Source organism: Balaenoptera acutorostrata, chromosome 19 (genome assembly GCF_949987535.1).
Source record: "Balaenoptera acutorostrata chromosome 19, mBalAcu1.1, whole genome shotgun sequence".
Lineage (NCBI taxonomy): Eukaryota > Metazoa > Chordata > Mammalia > Artiodactyla > Balaenopteridae > Balaenoptera > Balaenoptera acutorostrata.
The window spans coordinates 16,166,084-16,181,993 of NC_080082.1; the positions used below are offsets into that span (position 1 = coordinate 16,166,084).

At 52.5% G+C, this 15,910-nt stretch overlaps 1 protein-coding gene across 8 annotated transcripts in view; it reads right to left on the bottom strand.

Annotated features, from left to right (window-relative positions):
• Nucleotides 1–15,910, bottom strand: part of ZFHX3 (zinc finger homeobox 3) — a 314,781-nt gene that overhangs the window by 151,429 nt on the left and 147,442 nt on the right. For 6 of the 8 annotated variants that reach the window (XM_057534462.1, XM_057534461.1, XM_057534464.1 and 3 more), the window contains 2 exons: nt 10,727–13,494; nt 4,835–5,331 (listed from right to left, as the gene is read on the bottom strand). In XM_057534462.1, coding sequence (XP_057390445.1) covers nt 4,835–5,331; nt 10,727–13,448 — 3,219 coding nt within the window. In that variant the 5' untranslated portion in view covers nt 13,449–13,494. The remainder of the gene's footprint in view (nt 1–4,834; nt 5,332–10,726; nt 13,495–15,910) is intronic. The other 2 variants (XM_057534466.1, XM_057534467.1) reach the window with 1 other exon arrangement.

Consider the following 15,910-nt stretch of genomic DNA (forward strand, 5'->3'; position numbering starts at 1 on the left):
ACGCCGTGCACCCATAAAGGAGCATGAAGAACGCAAATTGCAAACCAAACCTCTGTCTGACTTGTTGGTACATCTTCCAATCTGTGCATCCATCCTATGGTGAATTTACTGCCCCGCTGGGAGAGTGAACCCCGTCAGGGAAAGAACTGAGAAGATGGATTCTGAAGTAATGCAGAGTCTGACAGAGGGTTTCTTCCTTCATTCTACCTCGAATAATCCCAATAGGATGGCAAGCATCAAAGCCCACTATGTGGAGAATCTGGGTAAGTACCGTTCGGTCAGTCGGTACCATACTCTACCTCCTACTTGAAACCGAGGAGATCTGGCGTCTCCCCCTCGGTTTGCCTAGCCGGCCCGATGCAGCTCACATGGGGCCCGGACTCAACCCTGTGGTAGACAACCTTCTTTGTGTATAACTTAAGATTAATATGAAACTTTTGGGCTGGGCCCAATCAAAGAAAACTCAGCTGGGAACTGTTTGAGTAATAGATTCTGGTGGGGTCTTAATCTCTCTGCTCAAGTTGATGGATTTCCATCCCAATGACTCTCAGGTGAAGAAAAACATCAAAGTGAAAAACAGATTCTAATAGTTGGCAGGTGTGCACTGATCTCCAACTGCTCTTTCTGCACCCTCCTCCCCCAAGCGGAAAACACTACAAATTTCAGAGAGCTCACCAGGGAAGCCACACAGCAGGCAAGTCCAGATAAACACAGAAGAGCTCCCACTAGCTCTGAACCCACAAACTGGACTCAGGATCTGCGCTAGCATGGAGGAGAGTGGAGGGCAGTCGCTATCAGTACCTGCTGCCCCCCTATTTAAGACAAGCAAGAACACCCCGCATCTCTGTGGGGGGGAAGGAGTGGGAGACAGGAGCCTGGGAGCAGGTCCTCTAGGAGAAGAGTGAAACATCTATGTGGGAAAGCAGTAAGGTGAGGAATTACCGTTCTGGAGCTCAAGCCCTAATGAGAGACAAGTACCTTTCCCACAACACACTTCCATTCCGGCTCAGATGAATCACTATAGGCAAAAAACCAAGAGCTCACCCTCCAAGCCTGACTGGGGCCCCTGGCCTTCCCGCTGCGTCTGTGTGTCAGTCTATCACAGTGCCCATAACGGCAGCTGTGAGGGTCTGGACATACGACCACTGGGGGCTGGACCAGAGCCACCGCTATTTAAGACCCAAAAAAAAGACTCAAGGAATTTAATCACGAGCACTTCAGAAAAGTAACCTGGGAGCAAAGAAAAAAGGAAACAGCTTCCATCTGATGCCTGGGGCTCCCCAGCTGACCCCCACTTCCCTTCACTTCCAGGAGGCAGGGAGGGAGAATTCGATGAACGTCAATCTCGATTTAAAAATTGCTCTCACACAATAATCCAAACTAGACAATTCCAGCCAGGCAAGAGAAAGAGTATCGCCAGTTTCTCCTTTTTGCAGATTAGCCCAACCCTCTCGTGTCCAGATTAGGAATTATCTCATGCTTTCAGACAGCTCAGTCCTAATCCAGCAACGTACATGCCAGGATTTATGACACCAAGAGAAATGACTCTGGACCAGTGTGTCCAAGGACAGACCGGAAAGCTACACTTCTGCCTGCATCTCCCGAGACCGCTGCTCTGTCGCCTTCAGCATGCCAGAGGAAGAGGAGGGGAAAGAGGTTGGGAGACCGATGAGGAAGTCGGATGCATCACGACCACTTGAGCAGATGCAACAGAAAGCAAGTGTGGGTATCTCGCCGACCGATCATGAGTAATTTGCCAGGGGACCAAGATGGGGTGGGGTGGCATGGGAGAGGGGCGGGGGTCAGGGTAGGCCTTGGGGAAGGGGTTAGTGAGGAGGGCCGTGTGTGAGAAGCCGGGTGCCCTCCCCGGGTCAGCAGCATCTGGAGCTGTTTCTCTAGCAGACAGTAAAGAACTCGATTATATCCAGTTAACTGTGCTCTAAACTGATTATGCATGTGCTGGGCTAATGGATTACATTAGCAAGAGGAAAAATAACATGCAATCAATCTCCATTTACCACAGGCCACACCAGGGCCTAGAGAAAAACTGACTCTCAAACACCTCCAAGCCCCACCCCAAATCCGAGGACTCACAAGACCCTGTGAGAGGGACCCCCCTCGGGGACAAGAGGAGTTTATCTCAGTCACGCTGTACGACAGAAAGGCCCGGGGCAGGCACTGAGATGCGAAGTTTCTGGGTCACATCCAGGAGTGGGTGGGAGAACTCCCCACCCCCACAGCGGAGTCACGGGGACACTCGTTACCCAATGAGACCAGACTGACGACCTTCGGCTCCTGACACGGGGGATTCTGCCCCGAATGTGGGTGGAGGTCACCCCTAAGATGTGCCAGCCAAACGCACTGCCTGGGCAGCGCCCCTCTAAGCGCTGGTTCCCACTTCCTACCCTGCAGCCCAGTACTTACGCTTCTGCTGTGCTGCCTTTTCGGGGCAGGAGTTTCCTCCATCTTCAACAACACACACAAATATATATACATACATAAAATGAGAAAACTGGGCTTCCCTGGTGGCGCAGTGGTTGAGAATCTGCCTGCCAATGCGGGGGACGCGGGTTCGAGCCCTGGTCTGGGAGGATCCCACATGCCGCGGAGCAACTGGGCCCGTGAGCCACGATTGCTGAGCCTGCGCGTCTGGAGCCTGTGCTCCGCAACAAGAGAGGCCGCGACGGTGAGAGGCCCGCGCACCGCGATGAAGAGTGGTCCCCGCTCACCACAACTAGAGAAAGCCCTCGCACAGAAACGAAGACCCAACACAGCCAAAAATGGATAAATAAATAAATAAATTAAAAAAAAAAAAAAAATGAGAAAACTTGGGCAGGGGTGAGCATCCAGAGCTAGCTCAGCAAAGCACAAACGGCAACACTCAAACTGCTTCCCTCACATCCGCCCTGGAAACCACCACAGCCCGACCCTCCAGGTGTGACCCGTGCACGAGGTCCGGGGACCAGAAAGGTATGTACTTAGCGAATCCTCCAGGTTCCAGGCCCTTCAGAAGCAAATCCAAGGGCCGGTCCACTCTTCCTGGAGGCCATAGCATGAAGAGTTAATCACCACCCCACGCATTTTATAATCTAAAAGGCAATGTTTTTCCTCAGATGGAAGAGGCCAGCTTCGTGCCACCTCTAAACAACCTCCATCAAAGCTGCATACAACCTTCCAGGGCCACACCGGGTCCTTTGTACTAATTTCACTCAGTCGGGTCCTTTAGAAACCCTTTTTTCCACCGGTTTCTCCATCAGGTTTTCGTGACCACACCGGCACCACCCTGTGGCCAATGAAATCCTCCGATTTAAACCGATGGCAAGGAGCCTTTCCTTCCAAGGGTGGCACACGGTGAAGCCATCCAGGGAGGGTCCTGCTCACAGAGGACAAGGGGTGAGGGTGACTGTTTGGTGCCCAGACCCTCCCCTCTGCAATGCTTGAGCCCATCCGTGCCAGAGTCAGCAGTCAATTCCAGAACATTCTATTCCCACTACCTCATGCCTGCTTTCTCCTCCTTTCCCTACAATGGTTTCTCATCCATGTTACACAGGTCTCTTGACAAGCTGAGAACGAGCAATGGTAAAATGAATCACACGTATCAATCTCGGCAGAGGCCGATATGGGGAGAGGATGAGAGTCTTCCTTACTTGGAGTCTCCGTTTAAAATCACCATAAGCAGAAAGGGGATGAAAGGAGCTCAGGGTGAGGGGAAACCTGGCGCTCGCTGGCCCAGAGATGTGGGACACGGTGTGAAAGGAAAGAAGAGAGACTGACAATAACAGGGAGGGAAATGGAAAGAGAGGGAGAGGGTGGGGAAGGGACGCAGAGGGAGGCTGGGCAGATTTATGGCGATTGGTACCTGATTGTTCATACTAAAGCCATTATGAGATGATTAGAGAAAAAGGTGAGGCTTTAAGTCCAGTGAAAATCAATAGAAGCGTCTGGAGCAATTCTGCCATGCCAGTGAAAGGACTATTTACAGTATCCGAGCACCTCCTCCTTGTTACCGTCTGCGGACTGAGAGAAAGGATGAAGGGGGCAGGGAGGGGTGAGGAAGGAGGGATGGGGTGAGGAAGGACGGACGGGAAGGAAGGAGAAGCAGGGAGGACAGAGTAAGAGGAGGAGGATGGGAGAAGCCCGGCAAGAAGAAGGAAAATTTAAACATGAGGAAGAGAAAGGAGGCATAGAACACGGGAAGCAGAGCGAAAAAGAACAAAGGGGCCCCTCACCTGACCCTATTTTTCCCCATAGCATTTACTACCTTCTAGCCTACCATCTAATTTATCCATTGTGTTTCTCATCCATCCCTCCGCCCCCAAAAAGAATGGAAGCTCTAGGAGGAAAGGGACTTTTTGTCTACCTTGTGCATGGATGTAGGCCCAGAAAAGGGCCTGGTATATGGCTGGGGCTTAATGTGTACCTGTTGAATAAATGAATGAATGAACAAACAAACAAAGAACCCCAGGGGGCATCCGGGGAGAAGAGACTAAAAAACGGGGAATAACCAGATGGAAAAGGAGAACAGAAAGCCTGCAGGAGAGAGGGGAAACACAGGAGACCAAAGGCAAAGCCAGAACTAGGGAAATGGCAAACGTGAGGTAGGAGGAAAGCCAGTTCTAAAGACAGTGGGAGGGTAAAGGAAACAATGTACAGTATCAGGCTGCTGGAAACACAACCTGCCCCCCAAATGAGGCACCCCACACACAGACCCTGCAGTTCCCGGCTGAAGCCCACCGCCAGCCAGCCACCAGCCCCTCTGTGTCTGTCCACCCCCAGCCCTCCCCGTCACCCAGGGATCCAATGAACTCCCTTCCAGAGACAGCCTGGGTCTTACCTTGTACAGCTTCAGGCTGGCCTCGTGCCTGGAGTTGACCGTGTGCAGCCGCAGCTTCTCCAAGCTATTGGTGTAATAGTCGCAGGCGTTGCACTTGAGGTGGACAGGGTTGCCGATGGCCACGCACTTGAGCCGCCACTCGTTGGCTTTGCCGCCCTCCTTGATGTGGGCCACCAGCTGGTACTTCTGCACGTGCTTGTCTGTCTTGCAGTGCAGCTGGAAGTTGGCCTTGAGCTGCGTGTTGTAGCGGCAGAGCTTGCACTGGTACGAGTCCCCCAGCACGGCCTTCCACTCGTCCTCAGGGAGGCTGCGCTCCACGTTCATGTGCAGCCCCAGCAGCTCCAGGGTGTCCGTGGTGAACTTGTTGCAGACGGCACACTGGAAGAGCTTCAGCGACGGGTCGTTGGTCTGGATGAAGCTCTCGCCCAGGTTCATCAGCTCCTCTGACACCAGCTGCCCGCCCCCGAGCCGCATGTCTAGGGGGATCTCACCGCCCACTGCAGGGAAGGAGAGGGGCAGAGAATCAGAGGCCAGGCTCACAGCGGCAGCCCTAACTGAGGCACCGCCGGCCCTCCCCCACCGTCAACCCAGGTTCCAGCAGAAAAGAGATCCCATCTCAAGCACTGCAAGGTGCTACTAACTGGGAAAAACTGCAACAAAAATCAACTTGATGTGTTCGCATGTTTCCTACGGGCATTCTGAAACGTGTGGAAGGCTGTATGTTTGTTTGTTTGTTTCTTCTTTTGGAAAAGAACGCCTAGAAGAACGTAGGAACCACTTAATCTCTTGACTATTTCAATTCAGCTCCTCGCTCAGACCCAAGAAAAGACAGAAATAAAAGCATCATTCACTGGACATAATAGAATCTGAAACTCCAGTCCCTGAAATGTTGAAGACACCACGCCTTCATGGTGAATCAGGAGTGGGCCCAGAATTTACCTCAAGCAGTGCTATCTAACAGGAACTTCCTGCGAAGATGGAAACATTTTGTATCTGCACTGTCCAGTGTGGAAATCACTAGTCACGTGTGGCTACTGGACAACTGAAATATGGCTAAGGTATAACTGAAGAACTGAATCTTTAGTTTTATTTATTTTTAATTCATTTACATTTAGGTTAGTGGCTACTGTATTGGACAGCACAGCTCTAAATCTGAGATTTCGGGAATGATCTCCCTATTCCTCGTCACACCCCACTGGTCAACAGCCTACCTGCCTGTCAGTGGCACTGGCTCCTCCCACACCTCCCCAAGAGTACGATCATTTCCCTTCCATGAGACCCCTACACGGCGCGGAATGTAGGTCTACTATGGGACACGTCACATTCTCCTTTGGCATATTTCAGCCACATACAGAGCCTCATGCTGGCCGGTGTCCCCATCAGGGTGTAGCCCCTTTAGGACGAGGGTCCAGTCTCCTCCTTGTTGAACCTCTAGAGGGTACACAGGCCCCTGCTCAGAGGCTCAAACGTCTGATGTTCCAGACAAGGTAAAAAGCAGCCAACATGGTACAGGTTTGGGAAGTTGGATTAAGATGGACAGTGAAAGGCAAAGGGCAGCTCACAGCCCTGAAAAAAAGGGTCTGAGAAAGCTCAGCTCCTCCCTCTCCACCCCTGCTCTTTCTCAGTCCATCACTGCCCTGCGTAAACCAGGGACCGGCTCTCATTCACCGGCGGTAAATTAATACTTTGAGCTCTTAGTTATAGCACGGGAAAGGCCTGGAAAGAGCAGCCTTCCCTCCATTACCTAGAAGCGAACAGTCAAGCAGAATGCTGAGCTCCGGCTTCTGTTTTTTGCCTCTCCCCTAAACATACGCACGCTTCAGCTATTACGTCTGCCCCTGTCACTCCCCAACTGATATTTAAACTTGACCTTTTACATGTGGTTGGGCTGAGGTTATTTTTTTTTTTTAATGACTGATTAGAATCCAAGTTAGTGGCTAATCAAGGAAAAGACGTTATTATTTAAAAAAAAAAAAAGGTTTTCTTATTTATGCTACACAAGGCACTTTGAGCGAGCAGCTCAGTACAGGCTTGACTGAGCAGAGTGGCTGCATTTGAAGCCTGTGGACAGTCTAGCAAGACACAGGAATCTTTTGCGCACGCGTGTCAGAAGACTGGGGAAGCTTTCTGCTTGTCTTCTCTCTTGCCATCTCCCCTGGTGAGAGGAGCCATAACTGTGACATTCTTTTTAGGACAAGAGAGAAAAAGAGATAGGGGAAAAAAGCCTAAAAGCTCCATCCCTTGATGGGGACGAAGGCCAGGCAGTATCCATGAAACATACGCGGTGTTCAGCGAAAGCAGAAACTGCCCGGAGGGTAAGACAAGGAGCAAACACATATTTGTTTCTGATGCCGACCACCTGAAACATCAGATCTTTTTCACTTTTTAAATTTAACCTCAGCACATCAATATTGCTCTAAAGAGAAATTCAGCTGTCACTTGCTGGATGCCTGAGTGAAAATGAGAAGTCCTCGGAACACACAGAGGAAATAGGTCCCTATTGCCAGCCCAAGCTCTTAAAATGAAATGCAAATCAAAGACAGAAGCAGAGAAGCAGTGAAATGTGGGCGACAGGCAAGCCAAAACTCCCTTGAGAACTATACCCTGGAGAAACACCCCTAGGGCTTGGAATCCTACAAATCCATAGGGCTGCAAGGAACTAATTCAGCCCCCAAAAAATAGAGGAACCTCACCCAATTCACCGGCAGGCGGGAGGAGAGCGTCCACATTGAGAACTTAGCGGGTGCCCACTCTTGAATCATGCCGGACAGATGGTCTTGGAGAGGAGTGGGCCCCATCTCCCCACACACCTGACTTGAAGGCTGGAAGCTGACACCCTGGTACCTGAGTCCCGCCCATGAGCACACCCTCAGAGAGGCAGAGGGATTAAAAGACACCCTCTACAATCAAAAGCAGAATCAGAGGAGCTCTTAAAGCTCATGTAGGTGTCCTGTGGCTGGCTGGCTGCTCGGGAAACATGTAGACGCCTTGGCAAGCTACCCATTTTTCAGTGCTGTGCTCAACTGTAGTCCAAAGGAATGTCTGGAAGGATGTTCATCTGGCCTCAAGCCTAATATCTGGTCTACAAATGGAGGCAAATTCAACCAGACCAGACCAAGGGTGCCGAACTTTTCCCTGAAGGCCTCTGGGAAGAAAGCATCCCCAGGATCAGCATCTGTTTGATAACAGGAAGGAGAAGTTTCTGTCAAAGGCAGTATGCGAACATTAACTGTGTAAGCAAGGGTGTAGTTCACACACACTACCTTCCCCCTGTAGAGCCCAGTAATACCTAATAACGCCCACAGCCTTCTCATAAACGGCCTAAGGAAGAATCAGTTGAGCTGCAGACAGAACTGAAAGTTACGCTCTTTTCATTTGCATACGTTGGCTTCTACAGAGGTCATGCGACTTAAATTGTGGGTCCAAGTGGACACGTCCTATCATACCCACGCCGGCTTCTGGCACAAAGTATCTGTCGCCCTCACTCCACCTCGACGGCTCCTGTAGCTTAAGGCAGGCACAGGAGGTCTCCAGAGACTCACCTCGGCTGACAAGCAGCGACACTGGGAATTCAGGGCCCTCCTTGGCTACCTGGGTAAGGTCTTCAGAAGGAAGCACTCTATCACTCTATTCTCTTTAAGAAATAAAGTCTGGATCCTCTATGTATGTGCATCTGCCATCTGCCCGGAATGCATGATGCCCCGCAGACTCACAGACAGCAGGTGTTAAAAGCAAACTATTTCTCTACCACTCAATGCAAGCCTTAGTCAGAATTACTGGTTTTCAAGGTAATTAAAAAGTCTTCATTGTGACCCAGTATGAACCCATCCATTTTCTGTGTCTTCATTCCACTTAACATTATCTTTGATTTACTCCAAGATCTGCCTCCCCAAGATTTTAAATCTCCAGACGAGAAAACCCCAATTCCCATAGGCTTTAAAAAGTGAAAAGTCTTCGAGTACTGATGCCACTCCCAGGGGTGCATCCCCTGTGGTTCACTCTGCGGACGAATAAGATGACTGATCTCTATGCATCCATGATTATCCAGTGGGTAAAACATCTTCAAATTGTTTGGTAAGAAAAGATCAACAGGTCAATGTTGCAAAACAGAAAACAAGATTAAAGTAGCAAGGATTCAAATTTAAATGCATGGTAGGAACAACAAATTAAATGCTGTGAAATATAACTCATCAGCAGCAATTAGCACTGCAACACCACACGAATAAAGACGTGCCTACTGGGGAGGTTTAGCCCTCTGGCATGAACCTAAGCCATCCTAGGATAAAGGCACTTGCTCACGCTTTGTTGCCGCGAACAACTCACTCCCATGTCAGGAAGGGTATCCTGTTTCATTCAGGACATCACTGCTGGTCTCAGGAGGTTAGCGGGATCAGGGAATGAAGACCAGGCAGTGTGTGTCCGAGGCACGCGTAGTTGGGGCAGGAGGGGCCCAACCATCACACTGGTCCTCACGAAACTGGTTTGTACATTTTCTTGCTACAGAAGCTCTCCCCCAGAAATGGTCATGATTCTTTGTACATAAAGAGTCATGGCTTCTGCAGCAACATGGATGGACCTAGAGACTGTCATACTGAGTGAAGTAAGTCAGACACAGAAAGACAAATATCATATGGTATCGCCTATATGTGGAATCTAAGAAAAAGGTACAAATGAACTTACTTACAAAACAGAAGTAGAGTCACGGATGTAGACAACAAACTTACGGTTACCAGGGGGTGCGGGGGAGTGGGAAGGGATAAATTGGGAGATTGGGATTGACATATACACACTACTATGTATAAAATAGATAACTAATAAAGACCTAGTATATAGCACAGGGAACTCTACTCAATACTCTCAATGGGAGAAGAATCTTCAAAAAAAAAAAAAAAGAGTGAACATATGTATATGTATAACTGATTCACTTTGCTGTACACCTGAAACTAACACAACACTGTAAATCAACTATACTCCAATGAAATACTTTTTTAAAAATTAAACAAAGAAAGAGTCATGGCTTTTGGCATTCAAATCCTATCCTCTTGGTCCCGTTCTAGCTCTATTAAGCCAATGGTAGAACAGCCAACGCACGTCTTCCAACATGGGGCCATGTTCTCCATGGCAACAAAGGCTCCGTTAACCGGGATCTGATATTAAAACTGGGCTTTCTTTAATTTACAATTTTAGAATTTAGTCGTCTCTCATCTATCACACCACTCCTCATGGTGCCCCAGGGTCATCTAATTCCCAACTATACTGATCACTGGCAACTCATGCAAAGTAAGAAAGAGAAAGAACCCGTCTCTTTCATCAAGGTCCTGGTGAAAACACTGGAGAGCTTTGAGAAACGTATCTGGGTGGCTCCCAGTCAGCTCAGAAACAGCCTTGGCTTATTTAAATAAGACACACTACGGTTTCCCGTTCCTCTTCCGGAGATGACTGTCCCTATTTAAAACTCCAGCTACCGTTTCCTGTACATTTCAATAAATATTTAATGGAACCCCAAAGTTTAGGGGAATTGTGGCAATTTTTCAAATCGAGAAAGGGACAGAGAAAGGGGGAATGGGAACAGAAGGGAAAGTTGACCCGAAGCCAAAAACTAGAGGAAACACTTAAATTTTAATCCTGGCCCGCGGAGCCGGGGTGCAACCACGTCTCTGCTGAACGCAAATCACCTTCCACAGGCTCACACAGAGTTCAAGGGATTCTTGAGAAAAAGACGTGAGGGCTGGACGCTCAAGTCGAGCACAAAACAACTCTCAAGAAAATAAAGATCCCCCAAATCCACAGGACTCGACAGAATCCACCAAGTCAACACGATCTCGGCCCGCTCTCAGCTTCCCCCGGTTTAACTCCCATCCTCAGAACAGACACACACGGAGTCAGCCTCACCTAGAGCGGGCGTCATGGCAGCCATGGGCCCGGCGGGGTCCAGCTGGAATCCGCCCATCACGAACTGGGCGTCTGGGGCCGCGCTGTCCACCTTCAGGTTGGGCAGGTTCATGTTCTGGGCCAGGTAGTACTGGTAGAGCTCGGCCTCCGCGGGCGAGGGCAGGCTGCCGAGGCCCAGGTGGCGGTTATGTTGGATCTGGGTCATGTTCTGCTGCAGCAGCATCATGTTGTGCATGTGCTTCTCGCTCGTCATGTGGATGCGGAGGTTCCTGGCCACGTTGGTCTCGTAATCGCACACCTCGCACCGCCAGGTGGGTTTGGTTTTTGGTTTGGTGGGCGAGGGGGCCCCACAGGAGCTGCCGATACTGGCCGCGGCCGCCGCCGCCGCAGCAGCCGCCGCCGCCGCCCCAGCCGTGTGGCTGAAGACCTGCTCGCCCCCTCCGTTCTGCAGGTTCTGCATGTTGTTGAGATGCTTGTCGGACTGCATATGAATGCTGAGGTTGCCTTTGGTAGTTGTGGAGTAGTTACACACCTCACAGCGGAAAGGCTTGTAACCACACGTGTAGCTCTCGCCTCGGGCCAGCCGAGGGTGGGGCTGCCCGCTCTTACAGTAGACGCAGGAGCCCCCCGGCTCCGGGTGCTTCTCCTTCATGTGCGCCTCCAGCGTCTGCTGGTACTTGTAGTGCCAGTTGCACTTGGGGCACTTGAGTGTCTTGCACGAGTTGCGAGAATGCATCATAGTCATGTGGCCGCCCAGCGAGCGGGAGGAGCCCAGGACCGTGTCGCATTTGGGGCACTCCACGCCACTCCCCGAGGGGCACTCCCCCACCCCAAGCTCGCAGAAGGAGCCAGCATGCTGGTGATGGGGGACGAAGCCCCCATCGTCCCCCTCTGTGCTTTCATTTGGTTCTGGTGCTGTGGCATTGTCTTTATTGGCACTTTCATCAGCAAAGTCCAGCCTCCTGCCGCCCTCTGCCACGTTGGCCCTGACGCCCTCACTGTTAAAGCTTAAACGATTCCTCCTGTTCGCACCATCAAAGACAACAAAGGAAGAAGCGGAATTAGAACTAGTAGAAGCTGCGCCCCTCGACAGGGTCTGGAGCACGTTAGGCATTAAGGGGGAGTTAGAAATGCTTTGGTTTGAGAGAGCAAGGTCCTTTTTGCTGCTACTACCTGCTGCGGCCCCAGACTCCTCGGGGGGCCTGTCCTCCAGCTCGTCGTCCAACTCGCTTGGAAAGAGTCCTTTGCAGCCCTCGTCCTCCTCCTCCTCCTCCTCTTCCTCCTCCTCGTCCTCCTCCTCCTCCACCTCCTCCTCCTCCTCCTCGTCCTCCTCCTCCTCGGCCTCCTCCTCGGCCGGCTCTGCTTTCTCGGAGAAGCAATCCACATCGCCCACTTCTTGCTTCTCTCCTGCTGCTGCCCCAGAGTCCTTGCCCTCTGAGGATTTGGTAGGACTGGAGGCCAGAGGCCCCAGGGGGACTGAGGTAATGGGGGTCTTCAGGACTGAGCTGGTGAGCCCGCCAAGGTTCAAGAGGGTGCTGGGGGTCAAGATACCAGCCTGGGGCTGCTCGGGGCCGGCGGCAGGGCCGGCTGGGAGAGCCTCCTCCCCTTCCATTCGAATGCCACTAAATTTACCATAAAAACTGTGTCCGGGGCCTATGAGGTTAGCGGTGGAAACTAAAGGGAGTTGAAAGTTTTTGTTTTTTGGTTCCAGAAAACTTACAAGGGGTTCCTTGTCTTTGCCGATCCCTTGGATGATAGCGGAGATGTTCTTATTGCTAAGAAGTTTCCGCTCGTCTTCACTCAGGGTCATTCGATGGTCGTGCACCGCATGGGTCACAAACGAACGGACGTACCCGAAGGAGAGTTTGCACAAGAAACACATCAGGATGGGCTTCCTCTTGCCATAGAGCACGAAGCCATCAAATCTGGACAGGTCCACATTGTTGGGAACATCTTTGGATACGCAGGAGCTTTTGGCAGAGCCGTCACTGTTCAGGTAATCCTTGTTGCTTTTGTGTCGCACGTCAAATACGCGGAAGCTGTGCAGGACGGGGCTGAGCCCCGTCAGGGCTGAGGTATTCGGGAAAGCCTGGTCTGGGCCCTCAAACCATTTCCCGAAGGATGAGGCTATGTGGAAAGTGTTGATGATCTGTGGGTAGACGGGCGCAGCGCAGGAAGGGTCCCCCTGCTTGCCCGCCGAGGCGGGGAGAGAGTTCAGGAAGAGCGACGGGAGGGGTCCGCTGCCGCCCCCGCCCCCGCCCCCGCCCGGGGTCAGCTGGCTCAGGCTCTCGACGATGTAGGCCGAGCCGTCCGGCTGGTACACGATCTCCCCGGCCAGGTTCTCCACGTCACTCTCCTCGTCGCCCTCCTCGCTGCTGTCGCCCCCGCTCTCCTCCCGCAGGGGCGGCGGGGGGCGCGCGCCGGGGCAGCGATGCTCCATGTAGGTCTGGAGGCTGGCGAAGGAGGCCGAGCACTCGTTGCAGCTGACCTCCTTGCCGGTGGGCTCGGCCGCAGGGCCGGCCGGGACAGTGCCCTCCGCGAGGCGCTCATTGAAGGGGGCCCTCAGGCCGTCCAGGGGCCCGTGGCTCTCGCTTGCGGACTGCTCCATGCTACTGGGTTTGTCGGGGAGGTGGGCGCTGTTGGGTTCAGTCCATTGCTGGTGCTGAGGGATACCGCACCCATTGTCCTTCCCCGAGACGACAGGCGAGTCACAGCCTTCCATGGTAAGGCCTGCGTGGAGCTTTCATTGCACCCAGTACGGATCGGACCTGAAGGGCGGAGGCAAGGGGGAGAGGAGGGAGAGAGGGGGAAGAGAGAGAGAAAGGAAAGAGGTTAGGAGGGCCGAGGCTAAGGTCCCACACAGAGCGCTCTAACAGGCTTCTGTCCACACCCACAACAGAGACCGCAGGGCAGTGGGGACCCCGGCCGTCGCCCCACCCCGTCGAGGCGCAGAGGGTGGGCGGCGCCCCTGGGTGTCACGGCTGGTGTGCGTGGCAGGAGAGGGGGTGGAGGTGCGGGGAAAGGGGCATCAGGAGAATCCCTCTTTGTCTTCAGACTGTCGGCAGCTCTACCCCTGGAGACGGGTTCGAATCTGTGTTCTTTGCAAGCACAGCGTCAGAGTCGGGGCGGGGCGACGAGCCACAGGGGAGGAGGAGGACCGCATCAACTTGCCAGGCCCCGCCGAGGACGCAGAACAGCGGCCCCGCCGCACACAGATCACAGCACAAAGCCACGCCGGCTGCCCGCACTGTCTGGGGGCCCGGGGGACGCCGGGGACGGACAGACGGAGGAGGAAGACTTCGCAGCCCTCGAGGAAGGATCATGAACCTGGGAGGGGATACGCCGTTTGATTTAGAGGCGAAGCTGTGCTGTTGCTCTTACTGAGCAGATTTCTAGTTTGAGAAGCTCACGGAAAAGCGTTGAGGACTACGGGGCTCAAGGGCAAGCATGCAGGCCTGGACGAGCTCTGCGAAGCCCCCAAAAGGGCCCACGGCTGCATTCATCCTCTCCGAGTCTGGGAAACATCGTCCCATTTTACAAGCAGTAAAACTGAGGGCCTAAATCTAAAAACGAGGCAATGCCATCTGGGCACTGAGGAAGGCGGATCTCCCAATTCCCATCCCCTCCCTACAACCCACAGAACACCCTTGCTTGTGACTCAGCTGGTTTCAGACTCAAAATATGTAGGTGCAAAACGTGAGCTTGATGTTTCTAAGAAGAACCGCCCAGACTCTCAACGGGCCGACTCCCCACCAGCAGAGAGGATCTCGCCCTGTCTGGGTGAGCCTGTCTGTTCACCACTGGCTGGGTGGTTTCTGCTGTCAAGGATCTTCGCGGCGAGCCGAGATGGCAGCTGGGCTCCGCCAGCCCCCGCTCCACACCTGCCTCTTAGTTATTAGTCGCTACCCAAAGCAGCTGTCCTTCAGCCCTGGGGCTTTTCCGTTTCCGACTCCAAAGTGCCACTAAGCTGAATTTGCCCTCTGAGACCTTGCGTCCCTGGGGAGGGAGACATCAGATCACCCGCCACCGCTCTGCTCCTGTGGCAACAACATCACAGGAGTATTTCTTCCGTCCGGCCCCACTCCAGCAGGCGACTCAGCGCCTCGCACGGCCCTGAACATTCGCTGCAAATCCCAGGCCACCCTCCCGCCACACCTCCTTCCAGGAGAACACTTGGCTGCTTCTCCACCCACCATCTCATTCACACACAGTGGATGAAGGTTTTGGCTGGGTTTGGTCTCCCTCCCCACCAACCCCCATCTTCCCACTCTTTTTTCATTGCTTGATTCTCGCCTGCACAGTGAGCCAATAGCTCCCCCTCAGGAAAAGACGGGGGAGGCAGATTTACCAGAAGTCTCAGGAGAAACAACTTTTTGGAAGAATGGGTCACGTTTTGTTTAAAACACACACACACACACCACCTCTCAGCATATAACCTCAAACTCCATTACAACAAGGTTCCGTGTGCCTTAGAAAAGACATATTGACTTTAAACAAAGATAACCTCACCAAACCAAACAGCAAATGCAATGAGACTTCCTCGCAAGGCTCAGCTGGGATACAGGTGAGAATCCAGGGTGGCTCTTCCTAAGGACGCACATAACTGGCTGGATGACATCTGATTGACAGCTCAGGCCAAAAAGGTTGGCAGGCCTGAAGGGGCGGGAGGGTTAACAGCCCGATTGTAAAATCAATGTCATAAATGCTTGGTAAGTTACAGGAACATGCGGGAAGGGGAGGCCACGATTGATAAAGGAGAACAGCTTTGATGCTTCGCCAGGGACTTGTGTATCGACAGCAAAGCCAATCTCCTCTCCAGCCTGGACTGGGCTAAGAAACCTGCAAGCATTTACCAATTAATTGGTGGGCTTTTCTTGCTCTGCTCTCTTCTTCTTCCTCCTCCACAAATCATCCAGCTAAGGGATTGGGACTTCTAAAAACTCACCTAACTTTGTTTTCTATTCCTCAGCAAAAGGTGTCAAGAAAAGATGACCTTATAGGCAAAGACAGATGCGCCCGTCACGGTGACGCTAGCCCCATGCGAGGGGACACACAGGGGACCACTCATTTGCAGGGGCGACAGCCCACTGAGATGCTGGTGGGAAAGAAGGATCCCACTCTGGACCTCAGGCACCAGTTCTGGGTTTCCTTTCAATGCTTGCTGGCCAGGGCAATCAGAAGCTC